Below are 13813 nucleotides of genomic sequence, written 5' to 3'. Positions count from 1 at the left end.
TACATTATTGACAAGTTCCTAAAACGAGGTATGTAAAAGAACGATCTATATTTTTTAATTTTTTAATATGGAAAAAAAAGGCACATTCAAATACTGGAATTACAAGAAAAAAATTGAGAAAAACTTATGTTCCACGTCCTAGATAATAATTTTCATAACAAGCTCAGTCTGACATATTTCCTTAAATAAACCTTTCATATTTCTGCGGTATGTGAATAAATAGTTTGATACGAACTGTGATGAAAACAAAAAGGGAAAGACAAGACTTTGCTGGTGTCCATCTCAGGGGAAAAGGGATATAAAATCAAATTGAATTCAAGTCATAGTGGAGAAAAAGAACAATAAAAGTCACAATGTACAATATTACCAACCCAAATGAACCCAATTTTTCTTGAAATGTGATTTAAAGCCATTATCAGAGTGCTTTCTTGTGTTGTGTTGCAATAACTGACGTTAAAAAAATGGCTGTGCTCATAAACTTAATGGATTTAAAGATTATTTTCTCCATTATTAGAGGTTTATGTAATTTGAAGTCTGTATACTGTCTTTTATATAAATGTTCTTTATACTACACCTTGTCTTTCCCGTTAGCATATAAATACCGTGAGTTTTGGTCCTAAATGCGGTGAAGAAAGTCTAAATTTAGGCTGGCGGGAATCTGGATATCCTCCAGCGCCACAGAGGAGGGCGAGAAGGAAAGCGTTACAGAAAAGACTTTCTTGGCGTCCATCATCAGTGTTGATGACTCTTCTCTGTCTTTCAAGATGTTCTGTGAGGTAAAAAAAAAAAATGGAAGCGGTTAATCATTTGAGGAGTGTAAAAGGAGCACAAATGTTGCTGTCATAACAGCTCACTCGAATGATGGCGATGAAGTCGGTTGTCACGCGCTCTTCAAACTCAATCACGGGAGTGTAGAGTGTCAACACTTTCACAATCTAAAATGAAGGGAAAACCAACAAAACAACATTTTCGTTTGGTGTGGACACAAAAAAAACTGGCTGATGACAGACCTGTGAACTTGTGAGACCAGTGCACATGTTGCAAATGGCTTGGGCGTCCGCCTCGGTCTTTTTCTTGATTTGTAGAAGCTGCGCGGCCTGGCCGAGAGGTTCCAACATTTCTTTGGCGCCGCAATCGCTCAGCTCTCTTTCTGACAGCCACTCCTCCAACTGCCACATATTGTACCTGAACACACAGCAGAAACAGTGCACATTTTACCAGGTGAGCTCACTTCTCTCTCTTACCAATGGTCCAGAGAAACATTTGGTGTATCTATTTAGAATGAATAATAATCATGAATTTCTAGCTTCGGTTAGATTTTGATTGATAACTGTCAATCAAACTAGGGGTTCTCAATATGCAGTACGAGTTCCGCTGATGGTACGCCGGTGCCCTCCAGTGGCACACAAAAAAAATCTCTAAAATATGTTGTACTGTACTACAACAGGTTATTGCAGCTTAAAGACATTTTTATCAAACATTTTTGTGTTTATTTCATGCTACTGCAAACAATTTTAAGGAATTTACCTGGACAGCGATAGCTAGTTAGTGAACAAATAAGAACCACATCCAAATGTCAAATATTTCTGCACTCCGACAGTGTTTAAATCCTTTTAAAAGGCCTTGTTTCAGTTGATAACGTAGTCGCGGAACAAATATGAGTGAAGCCTAGAGTGAGTGTACATTCCATTCTCGCAATGTCTTTGAAAATATCGGAAAATAAGAGGATTACCTGATCTGGAGACCTTTACTCCACGAGCACATGTCCTTCCTGAGCAAGAGGTGGTTGATGGTGACAGCACAGATGATGTAAAACTGCTGCCGGACCACTTGTTTAATCAGGCCAGAGTCCATCCCATGCCTAACCATGGTGGTGTACCAAAGGCCCAGTTGCTGCAGTAAGACGTCCACCGTCACTGCGTCTTCCTCTGGTGAACTGGAGCTCTTTTTCCTCAGACCGCTGGGTTTGGAACCTAAAACCCCCTGGATGTCCTCGTGCTCCAACATGCTGGACACTGCATACGACAAACACGGTCAAAACGGTTTGCGTCAATGTGATTGCAAAGCAGGGATTGATCATGTCACCTATGAGAGGCTGCAAGGTGTCTTCCATGCTTTTTATCAGCTGGCGGTATATTTGAACGGCGAGGTCGGCAAAAACATTCTGATACTCGCTGAGTTCAAAGTTGCTCAGGCAATGGTCGTTCTGCTTCGGCGTGTTGTCAGTCTTGTACGTCTGCGAAGCAGAAGGTTAGGCCAAAAGGTCAAATGTGTGTTTGAGTGTAACTTAGCCATCTTTTGCTCATGTTTCGACTTTTACTCACTTCATCCCCGCTATACTGCTTAAGACAGTGCAGGAGTCGGGAAGTGTTGGATAACCAGAAAGACGATACGTCAAAATTCTTTCCACGCTTCTATTTGAAAGAAAACAACAAAATATGTAGTGTAAGAATACATCAATCTGGAAAAATTGTGTTGAATCAAATGAAGGCAGACTTTGTGATATTGGCAAATATCACAGAAAAAAACATTACAGGGAAAAAAAAGGATGTAAAATCTTTAGCTATCTACTTGAGTGAGAACTGTCCCTGAAATTGAGGCAACATTTTTTAACAGTAATTATTGTGCACTTTAAAGAGTTACATAAGTGGACATAGAGTGGGATGTCTATACGCAACCTTGATAACTCCTTTCACACTGGAGAGCACAGAATTGAGCAGCGTGCTGGCTCTGTGATCATCGTTAACCCTGTCAGCATATCGCAGACACATGAAGATGATGTAAGCGGGAAGGCCAGGGAGAAAGCTGACAGCGACACTGCCGGCCTTCAGGTCTGAAATGAACAACCCACAATCAGAATGATGGCTTCGATACCTTAAGATGGGTAGGTTTGTCATACCTAAAATCAGACTTTTAACGAGGCGGTTCTCTTCACCCACTTTGTACTCCAACATTCCCTGGTACTCTCTCTCCTTGCGAGGTATACTCACTGCTTTGGAAGGAAAATGTGCCCCTATGGAAGTTTTCGTATGTTGCGCTGTATGAAAACATAAAAAAATGCCCAGTAAATGATCATGTTTGGATGCTATTGAAGGTGATAAATATCCATTTTAGCTAGGATTGTCAGTGGTCAAAATGGATCGGATGTCACAATGTTAGCTTTAAGAATCACAACAAATGCCTTAAAATCAAATAAAACACAAAATATATGCAAATACAATTAGTGATCAGTAATTAGCCAGCAAGGATGAGTGATCACCTTCAAACTCTTCTATTCTTTTCATATACAGGTGAATGTCATTTTTCAAATCGGTAATAGTCTTGTCTTGTTTATCCTGTTGCTCCATAAGATCCTAAAATATGTAGACACAATAGATTAGGAAACTCAAACACACCAGACAGCAACATGGACTGTAAAATCCGAATATTTCAGGTAAAAAAAAAAGTTTGAATTGTGACAGTCACACTGTACTGACAAATAGTTCCGACCCACCAGATTTTCGAGAGTAAGCCGTGTGATTTCGAGCTCCATTCCCGCTTCGACGCGAGCGTGTTCGGGCAGGAGCAAGATCTGTCCCAACTGCTCTTTTTCTTTCTTCAAGTTGCTCACCTCCACCAAGAGTTTCTGGTACTTTTCACTGTGCTTCCTTTCCAGCTTGTGCATTTGGCTCTCCAGAATCCTAAAATAAAGATTATTGACAATAAAAAAAAAAATGTAATACTTTCATTATGAAAAAAAAGACCCAAAACAGTCCACCTGTTAGTCTCCTTCAAGCCCTCGTAAGCTAACCAAAGCTCTCCATCCTCATTTAATGTATGGATATCAGTGGACCTGCCATGTAAAGATAATAAAGAATACTTGATTTCTCCTTTAAATGATGTCAATGAGCTCTTCTTACCTGTCAACATCTTGAAACGAGGGAACATCACTAAGGTCTAAATTTACACCCTCCGCGAGCACAGAGTCCTGGAAATGCGGGAGATGTTAGGTAGTTTAATCCTAGAATGAATAAATATTCCAACTGCTACATGAAGCCTAACCTTGTATTTCATAGCCTCTTGGCGGACCAAGTGTGACTGAAGAAGAAGCACTTCTTCTTTGCGCATCTCCAGCTCTTCGTTAGAAGAGTTGAGTTGTTGCAGCAGGACGTTATATGTGGTGGAGCCCACGGCGGGGGGCATCAGCTCGCTGTTCTCGCAAGTTAGAGATTTACGCAGTTGGCTCAAATCTTGCTTCAACTTCTTATTCTCAGACTCCAGCTCTTGACTCTAAATAAAGTTGCGTCTTGGTGAAATTGCAAACATAACCTGTGCATGTCGATACTACCTTCATTCAATGTTTTTTTTACCTTAAGTGTCTGCAAATCCAGTTCTGCTCTGCCAACAGTTATTTCCTCTACGTCCTTTGTTAAGAAAGGGTCAACAATAAAATGAACAATTGGCACTAACATCAAACTATGTTAATGGTGGCAAGGACATACTTTAGGTTCTTCCCCTTGTTCTTTCTTCTCATCTAACTGTTGCTGCAATGACTGTTTGTCCTTCTCTAGTTCTGTCACTCTTCTCTGCAGTTTAAGGATGAGAGGCAGACTTACAGGGGAGGAGGTTTTATTCTATAAAAAAACAAAAAAAATGCCATTTAGCCATAGGGCAACCCAATGATGAAAAATATTTAAATAACAGAAAATGTCAGGGGCGGGGCAAAACTTTTCATAACATTGTAGTTAGACCATGTTTGAGAGAATATTTTTTATCTTAACTAAGTGTGACTAATCTAATCTCTCTATACATGATGGGTCACACAATGTGTCTTATTGTCCTGGTTAGTACATTACCGCATTGTCTCCTGAGCTGTTTTGTCTCTTATTTGAGTTCATCTTTGGACTACATTCCAGCAAGTCGTTGGATTCCGAGCTCTCGTGAAATGACTTGATTGGACTCTGTCGATCAAAAATATTTTCTTTTAAATGTGGGAAACAAAACAGAGATAAAAAAAAATGTCTCACCAGCCTGAGCTGCAATTCTTCCTTTAGATCTTCATGAAGCTCCTGTAGTTGTAGGTGTTCACTCAGTAGGTTTTGATAGCGGGAGCGCTCTTCGGCTAACTCTTCCTCTAGTTTTCCAATGTTTTCCACCTCGGCTTTAATCTCTGATAACACAAGTTTTATTCTTAAAGAGGTCAATAAGAAAGCCAACGTTTGAAACTTTCATTTTGATGACCTGTTATCTGTTGTTTTTGATCTGTAACAATTTGATGAAGGTTTTCCTTTTCATTATTCAGCAAAGTGTTCTTCATGTTCAAATCCTCTACCACCTGGGGGCATATCACAAAACAATTACTTACTTACTCTGCACTAAAAATGGAAAATCAGAGTGTCTTTAAAGGCTGAAACATTTTTAAAGAGCCACAAGGAAATTTTATCTTGTGATATTTTTTTCAGGGAATGCAGCTAAACAGTAGGAATAGTGACCCAAAAACATTTTCTAATAAATATGCTATCTAGCTATGGGTATCATTACAAGATTAAACTGTAATTTGTAACCTTGTGAATCGTAGTAATACTGAATTGCTGTTATGTATGTTGTTAAATATTTACTCAATGAATACATTTTTCTCCATCCAGAAATCTGTCATGCGGTCGTAGCAGCAGACAATGACAGCATAATATAGTTGATTCAACATTGACCTATGAGGGTTGGCGTGCCATTCAATCCTATGAAAACGTGAACAATAACATAAGTGGGAAAAGCAAAAAGGCCGACCTGTTGTGTCTGTTCCTTGTCGAAGTTTTTCTGATCTTCTAGAATTTCCTTTTCATTCCGAGTGTTCTCCAACTCTTGCTGGAGGAAGGAGAGCTGCTCCATTAGCGAGGGGATAGTTTCTACCTCGCTTCGCGCCTTTTGCTCTAATTTCTGAAGGCTTTCTATCTCTTTGCCGTGACGAGCTCTCTCCATGTCATGGGTCTTGAGCGCCGCATTCAGTTTCTCACCGAGCACTCTGACGTCTTTGTGCTGTGGGGGCATGGAAACACATGGTGGGCATGTGATGACAACGCCCGATGAGTTGGGTTTTATGGCAAGTTGTCTGTTTTGCTCATAGTAGATAAACAGCAATACCCCCTTCAGTGCAAATGACGCCAATAGGTGTCCAATACATTTTGACGGAGTCAAAATGTGTTTGTCTATCGCCATCAATAGCAGTGAATGAGTTAATTTTCCACATTGCTAGTATGTGCTTAATTGAATTATTTCTGTAAATTCCATCATGAATTGAAATGAAGTACTGTTTTTTATGCACTAAGAGTCACACTTTTTTTCAGTTTGGCTGGGCCTGCGACTTAAATTGCGTTTTTTGATTTTTAATTTCAAGAAGTGACTATTTTAAGTCTTTAGTTGTTGTTAATTATATGAATTATGTTAATTTGTAATTTAATTATTTATCAATTAAAAAGTATTTTTTCATATAAATTATTTTAAATGAATGATTAATTAATACAGACCAAATTAATGCCCTTAAAATTAATAGAGAAAATTGCAATGTGGCAATAGCCTTGAATAGCACTCTAAAGTTTGTAAACTTTTCCTATATCGTAAATTCAGTCATGTGTTGTCATATCCAGTATGAGAAAATAAGATGATACCCAGTAAGGGAATATTCTCACCTGCTCATCTATCTTGCATTGCAATTGCATAATCTTGTTCTCCATGCCAACATTGAGATTCTTGAGATGCTCCACAGAGCGCGCCTCAACTTTCAGCTTCTTCAATTCCTTTTTGGCCAGTATACGACGCACACAGCTCTGCAGCAGGACGATACCTTCCCTAGAACGTTGATAGCGCTGTCTTGCCAACCAGCCTTTCACCCACTTTTGGATGACCAAAGCCTTCTCCTCATACAACATCTGAAAGTGATCATTTACAAGCTCAATGTCTGATCTTATGCCTAACTCATTAGCTAGAGCACATTTATGTACTAAGAAATGTACATTCTATGTGGACATTACCTTATGATACAGTTTTCTGGCTGCAAATGCCCTCAAGAAGCACTGAATGACAACAGCTGCGGAGCGCAACTTTTTGTAAGCTCTCCTGGCCGCCCACATTCGAACGTTGCACTGAATGACGACGGCCGCTTTTGTTCTCCGCAGAAATGTAACATAACTGAAAGTGGGGAAGCAAAGGTAACATTTAGTGTTAAAAAATACTGTTATGTTTTCTTCTCGGATTGATTGAGAATTAATCTGTTCACCTGCGTGCCTGGTGACCCCGTACGTGTCTTTGAATGGTGATGGCAGATTGCTTCATCCTCAAGAATTTTTTACGGGCCAGCCAACAGCGGATGGTCTTTTGAATACTGACGCAAGCTTTTCGTAGCCGCTCGGAACGCAGCTTTTCCAAGAAGGCCACCTGGCCAGCTCGGAAGAATATCTTGTTTTTACCAAACTGATACAGGTTTGGGTCCTGGGAACAAATCCACATATTAGTGCCATCAATCTAGACATAGTTAAGACTGAGGGTCTGCAATTATTATACACCTGGATGAGCTTTTTTAGGACATTTTGAGAAGTCAGCTTTCCATCCGGAAGCACATCTTTTTGCTTCATAAGGACGCGGTAACGACAGAAGAATTCTTGATAGGTCCATCTAAAACATTCAGGCACATTGTTTCTACTAAATAGTTCATTAAAGGTCAATTTTCAAGCATGTGTTTGCCACTGAAACCTGGATGGAAATCCGGCAGCTGATATTCGGATGGTTTCCAGGATGCCGCATGCTCGTAGTTGCTGCACTGCCCTCACGGGATCCAAGCTTGATTAAAGTGAAAGATATTGTTTGTGTCAATGTCATGTGTAAGCTTTTCTTAACCAATCAAAAAGAGAAGGAATTTCCTTTTTCCCAATGTGTAACAGTTAAGGAAAAAAAAAAAACAATCTATCATGAAAAGAATCAGGCTGGATCGGAAGTAAAAAAAGTCAATATCGCGACTTCCCTACTATATAAAAGCATTTTTTTCTAATTTTATATTCAAATGTGATGGCTTCCAAGAAATGTTCCAGTTCCTTACCGAAGCATACTTTGAGAAACCAGCTATTAGATGAAGATCAAATTTTCTAAATGTTCGCTCTTTGAGCAAATATGCTATTCAAGATTCCTGTAAAATCTGTATTTATATATTTTTTCACATTCACCTGAATGGCACTTTGTGGTCATTTGGTTTGATGCACCGTACGTAGTGAGGAGTTGTAGCATTAAGTGTGTCCATCAGCAAATGTAGAGATTGGCGAAACTGGGGAATAGAGGACATACATTTTCAACAATAACAAAAGAGGGGGATCCGCTTTAAACATATGAAGCTTTCTCCATTCTATTGGTCAAATATAAAAGGGAGTGTAAATGATTAGAAATGGAAAATTCTAGTCATCACCTGTTTCTGACCTCACCTGCAGTCCCACAGTCTTCTTATTAGCTCTCTGTAACTGACCAGATCTTCCAGTAACGCTAGTAGCGGGTTTCTTACCGGAACTTGTTGCTTTTTCTGTCCCAACAAACAGCTTCAATAAGAACTCAAACTGCAAAACAAAATGCATAAGTCCTTTATATCATTAGCCACTAGATGGCCTAATTTGCTACCTATACAGGACAACATTAATGTGGAGTTTATTTCCTCCAATTGAGCTGGAAGAACAATTTGAATGACTTTTAAGATGAATGGGTAATGAAAACGACTTCCTTTGAATGACCGTTGGACAAAAATTAGGACTATGAAAGGAAGTTCTGCTAATCGCAAATAGTGGTGTTCACAAATGAAATCACCTCGCTTTTTTGTAACACGTGTATTTGCTCCTCGTTGACTGTGTCTTTGTTTTTCTCCAGGAAACCGTCACACTGGTACTCCACCTGGGCACAAATAATACCTTGTGTAAAATGAGCAAAGTTACTAATAATCATGTTGAAATATTGGCTCGCTAATACAGTGCAACCGAATGTCAGGGTGAATCAAGTCATTGTTAGTATTGGCATGGAAACTAAAGGTTGGTTAGAACATTTGAGTCATCCATCTTTGGCAAAAGGAAATGATGCAGTGCAAGGAAAACATTTTTTTTATGGAGTTAACTTCTATTTAGGTGGCAAGAGTAGGAGAAAGGGACAAACAATTTCCAAAATAACATCTTTTTACATATAAAAAGTTGAATGATCTTACCTTATCTGCAAAATGGGTGATAATGAAAGCGCTGTTTGATAACCTTGGTTTATCAAAGTGAGTGTTTTGCTTTAACAGGGTGTTGTACATTTTCTGGGACCATGAGCCGTCAGAGCCTTTTGGCATCTATGGAAAGAGGGAAAAAATGAGGCACTTTCCATACTATACTTGACAAGAATATGTTTGTTTGGGAGCCTGCATATTGGAGCCAATCCCAGCAAACTATTACGGCCAATCACAGGGCACAAGGAGACTGAAAACCATTCACGCTCACACTTATACCTAAGGCCAATTTAAAGTGGTCAATCAGCTTATGCTGGATGTTTTTGGAATGTGGGAGAAATCTCGAGTACCCGGGGAAAACCCACGCAAGCCCGGAGACAACATGCAAATTCCACACAGTGAGGACTCACTTAGGATTGGCTATTTGTCATCATAAAACAACTAAAAAAAAAAAAGTAGTATATTTTACTTTGCACTCTTCATCCAGAAGGTCAAGAATGCCCAACTTGGCCTCAATGAGATTGATGCACGGTTGGTTGTCATAGAAGTCAATCAACGCCCATGGAATTTGCTCTTGGATGTATTCTTCCTGCTCCAATTTGAAGACGTGCTGGAGGTACACAAAAAGTAACGGTTTATACAACGGAATGTTTTGAAGAGAAAATTCATATACGTACAAGATTGAACTGCTGCTGCAGCTTCTCATTGGCGTAGTTGATGCAAAACTGTTCAAAGCTATTTGTATCAAACGTTTCAAACCTGGAAAATGTGTTGAATGGGAATTCAAATAACAGTAGAAAATGGCAAAAGAAATAAGTCATGATGATAACATTAAACATACCCATAAATGTCCAGAACGCCAATGAAAGAGTGTCGTTTTTCAGTGGTTCGGAGCACATTATTTACGCAGCCAACAATCCAGCTGAAGACTCGAGCGTAAATATGTTTGGCCAGAGCGTCTCGGCCGTTGATCGCATCGATCTTAGAGACACCTTTGATGTATACTTCTGTGGTCGTCTGGAGTTTCCTGTGGCAGAGCCAGTGGGCCATTTCTTCACAGGGCACCCCCATCAACTCGCAGAAGACCACCAAATGGGCATCGTCTGGCTAAGTAAGATAAGTAAGGTAACAACACAAGGAACCTAAAAGAAACTCTTCCTCAACCGTCTGATGTTTGTATTTACCAGAATGGTGCTTCCCCTTATTGAATGATCTTTCACCTCCACATTGCTGAGATGAAGAATGGCTGCCAATATCTGGTAGATTTCCATCTGATGGCTTTCACTGATTCCTGAAATGAAAAATATGGGAATGTGTAAGGGACAATGCAATTGGCTGGCAACCAATTCAGGCCTTTTCAAACTCACCTAACAATGAAAAGGCTCTTCTTGTGGTACACATATCTTTGGCATCATCCACACCTTCAATTATTGGATTGTGACCCTGGTTAGCGTAGTGAAAATCATCTGCATCAGCTTGAAACGGGTGAAAATTCAGTAGTAAACAACAGTATTCTCAAACCGAATCAAGTCAGGATGTTATTTCTAAATGCCACCAACCTAATTTGAAGGTTTTAAATTCTGGTAAATGTGATGAGGCACACAATTGGTAAAATATATGATAGTTCCTTTCTCCATGGGCCTGAAAGTAAAGCAGATGCATACATTTACGCAAAAAAGAGGAATATCATGTTGCACCAATGCAACAAATGGAAAATATAAACAGAGGTGGGATGCAAACTATACCTGAAAAACAACTCTTGACTTTTCCAGTAAGTAAGTTCTCATGTAAGCTCCAATGATACGATGATTCTTATCAAAACCGATCTCGATGTACTTCCCGAAGCGACTGCTATTGTCGTTCCTGGTTGTTTTAGCATTACCGAGAGCCTGAAAGAAATACACAAAAAGGCTCGGAACGATATTGGAGACTCAAACGTGATGTCAACATTTTGGCTAAAGCTCGGATTGGCTCTCATCTTTGTCTAAGAGCATCTAACATGAGTTGATTACCTCCATGATGGGATTGGAGGCCAGGACCTTCTCCTCAATATCAGCTTCACCAGAGGAACCGCTGACTGTAGCAAAGTAACGCATGGCGTACTTAGCAGAGACGGTTTTGCCAGCTCCTGACTCACCACTTACGATTATCGACTGATTCCGTTGATCTCTGCGTAAAAATGTAAGACACATCAATGAGAATAATTCTCAGGGAGTAGAAGTCAAATGATAATACGTGGGGGGCGGAAACCTGGCCATCTGCTTGTACGCTTCTTCGGCCACCGCAAATATATGAGGATCCATGTCGGCCATATTCTGCCCATGGTAAGCGTGTATGATATCAGCCTCATAGATGGGCAGACTCTCGTAAGGATTGACAGCGACGAGAACAATGCCTATATATATAGCAAAAATAATAATATTTTAGTGTATGTTCCTTTAAGGGCAACTTGCCCCACAATAATCAAGATCATACAGTGAGCATTGACTCCAAAGTCTACAGAAACAGATAGCGTTGAGTCAGACGTGACGACGCTCATTACCGCAGTACGTGTAAATCAGCCTAGAGTCAATGAAGCGCACTTTGATGTTGTGCAAGACCGCCGGTTCATTGAGGTAGCTGAGGGCCGTTAGGTCATTCTCCCCCACCAGGATATTGGGGTTCCGTAGAGGTGGCAGATGATTTCTTAGGAGATCTACTTTGTGTTCCACTTCCTACAAAATTAAATACAACAGACACAGTTAAGACTAGGGCCAAGCAGATGATGAAATAATGATTTACAGTTACTGAGGAACGTCCTTGTACAAGATAACTCTGCCTTAAGTGCCTATACACTTGCATGCCCCAACTTGAAATTGAAGCTCTACAGTCAAATTCTTTCAAGCACTGTGTTCTTCCATGTCTGCCCTTGTCTTTCTTAATCTACTAAGGTGCAATGCTTTGTTTTGCCTCTTATTCTCACATTTGAGTGTCGATAAAAGTGAACACATCCTCAGCATAATATTTGTAGTTGAAATTTTTGGACCACAAATTAATCAGAAAACAAATACTGTTTAAGTCTTTAAATAAACCACCATGAGCTTTTTTTTAATAACATAAAATGCCATCTTTCTGAATAGGACTGTTATCAATGTGTATTCATTGTATGGTACTATTTTTCCACTGTAACTTACAGTGCCATCGTCCAACAGTAGAAATAACGTCTGGTCACCAGGATCATAATCTTTAAGGAGCTTTGCTGACTTCCATACTTCAACGGCGTCTGGGAGCCAAACACGAGCATCCTTTATACAAGAGTAGAAGACACAGGGTCAATCAAATACATTCAACATTGAAGGACTGGCAGTGTATTGGTGTCATTGACACCAATACACACGGAAAGGAAAGGATCAAATAAATAGTTAGAACATAATTATATTGGATTGGAAATATGGAGCATTCAAAGATAATATAGTACCATAAAGTACAGAGCTTTTACCTTTAAACATAGGGCACATCAGTGGTAAACAGAGGACGCAATAAAAACAAAATATGTACCCCCCATTTATGGATTTACGATGCGTAATTCAATCAGAGGAAAAGACAGTTGACTGACAAAGTGAGAAAAACTTACCTTAGTGTAAAGTTCTGCGCCAGCCATGGCGTTAAATACAGATTTATCGACGTTTTTCCACCTGTGCAGACGCTGTCAGCCTTCTTCGCCACCCAATAGCTTTAAAACTGCAGGATTGTGTGGTATGTGACCATTGATTTTCCTGAACTTGAAAAAAATATAGGAATTTAAAGCTATCTTGAAGTAGTTTAAACGAAACGCTACACAGTAGCGTCTGCTCACAAACGCAGTCAGTACTCTCTGAATAAGAACGGCGTCCAAGCGACTTCTAGTGGTCAAAAGTGGAACTGAACACCAAAATAGCCTTAGGGAAAAAAATACACACCAAGAATAATAATATTATATATACTTTTGGAGTTTTTACACAAAACACCCACTCAAACTGGCTGTGGTATGACTAAATGAACTCGACGTCTATTGTCGTTAATGGCACCTCATGGGTTAAAGGAAAACATCTTATGACAACATTCCATATAGTTTAAAGGCATTTAAATAAAAACCCTCAGCCCTTTAGTACATGGAAAGTGACTATTTTTGGTACTTAGAAAAATTATTAGTCTTATTTTGTAGCAACATGTAGGCCAAAATATTAAGATTTGGTAAACAAGTGTAAAATATGTCCACCTGTGAACATTCAATATAAATTATAATTATATTTTTCATAAATCAAGATGTATATTGAATTAAGCAATATGTAAAAAGGAAAATTAGACTCCGTGGCTCCCAATAAGACTAAAGTTATTTTTTTAAATCCATTGTTTCATTAATGAGACATCCAATTAATTTAAAATGGGATTAATGGCTTTGAAATGCCATCAATGGCAGCCAATGAGTGCACTATAAAAGGATGAAAGTTTAACTCATGGATTATACAATCCACTTTGACGAGATGGGCTGCACATTGCTATTAATATAAATGTTATTCTTTTTACACTGCCACAGAATGTGTCAATGTATCAAATTTACTACCTTAGCTCATGGGACTAGAATTTTAA

At 39.2% G+C, this 13813-nt stretch overlaps 1 protein-coding gene across 1 annotated transcript; it reads right to left on the bottom strand.

Annotated features, from left to right (window-relative positions):
• Window positions 1-54: 54 nt before the first annotated feature.
• On the bottom strand, window positions 55-13047 carry LOC144193316 (unconventional myosin-Va-like). The gene is made up of 40 exons (XM_077712141.1): window positions 12819-13047; window positions 12379-12489; window positions 11748-11919; window positions 11456-11600; window positions 11218-11374; window positions 10951-11094; window positions 10765-10846; window positions 10573-10680; window positions 10390-10496; window positions 10047-10312; window positions 9883-9964; window positions 9675-9815; window positions 9203-9328; window positions 8815-8898; window positions 8442-8570; window positions 8190-8287; window positions 7723-7809; window positions 7536-7644; window positions 7250-7461; window positions 7005-7161; window positions 6663-6902; window positions 5764-6012; window positions 5221-5314; window positions 5007-5149; window positions 4836-4940; window positions 4482-4613; window positions 4350-4403; window positions 4042-4269; window positions 3900-3967; window positions 3758-3832; window positions 3494-3680; window positions 3260-3353; window positions 2900-3037; window positions 2679-2833; window positions 2325-2414; window positions 2086-2236; window positions 1733-2015; window positions 1011-1185; window positions 855-935; window positions 55-769 (listed from the first exon to the last, which is right to left on the bottom strand). Exons 1-40 carry the CDS (start codon window positions 12843-12845, stop codon window positions 617-619), a joined length of 5439 nt encoding a protein of 1812 aa, XP_077568267.1. The 5' UTR covers window positions 12846-13047; the 3' UTR covers window positions 55-616.
• Window positions 13048-13813: the final 766 nt, after the last annotated feature.

The sequence above is a fragment of the Stigmatopora nigra genome, chromosome 2 (assembly GCF_051989575.1).
Source record: "Stigmatopora nigra isolate UIUO_SnigA chromosome 2, RoL_Snig_1.1, whole genome shotgun sequence".
In the NCBI taxonomy this organism is placed as follows: Eukaryota; Metazoa; Chordata; class Actinopteri; order Syngnathiformes; family Syngnathidae; genus Stigmatopora; species Stigmatopora nigra.
This window is presented reverse-complemented; position numbering and strand designations above follow the sequence as displayed.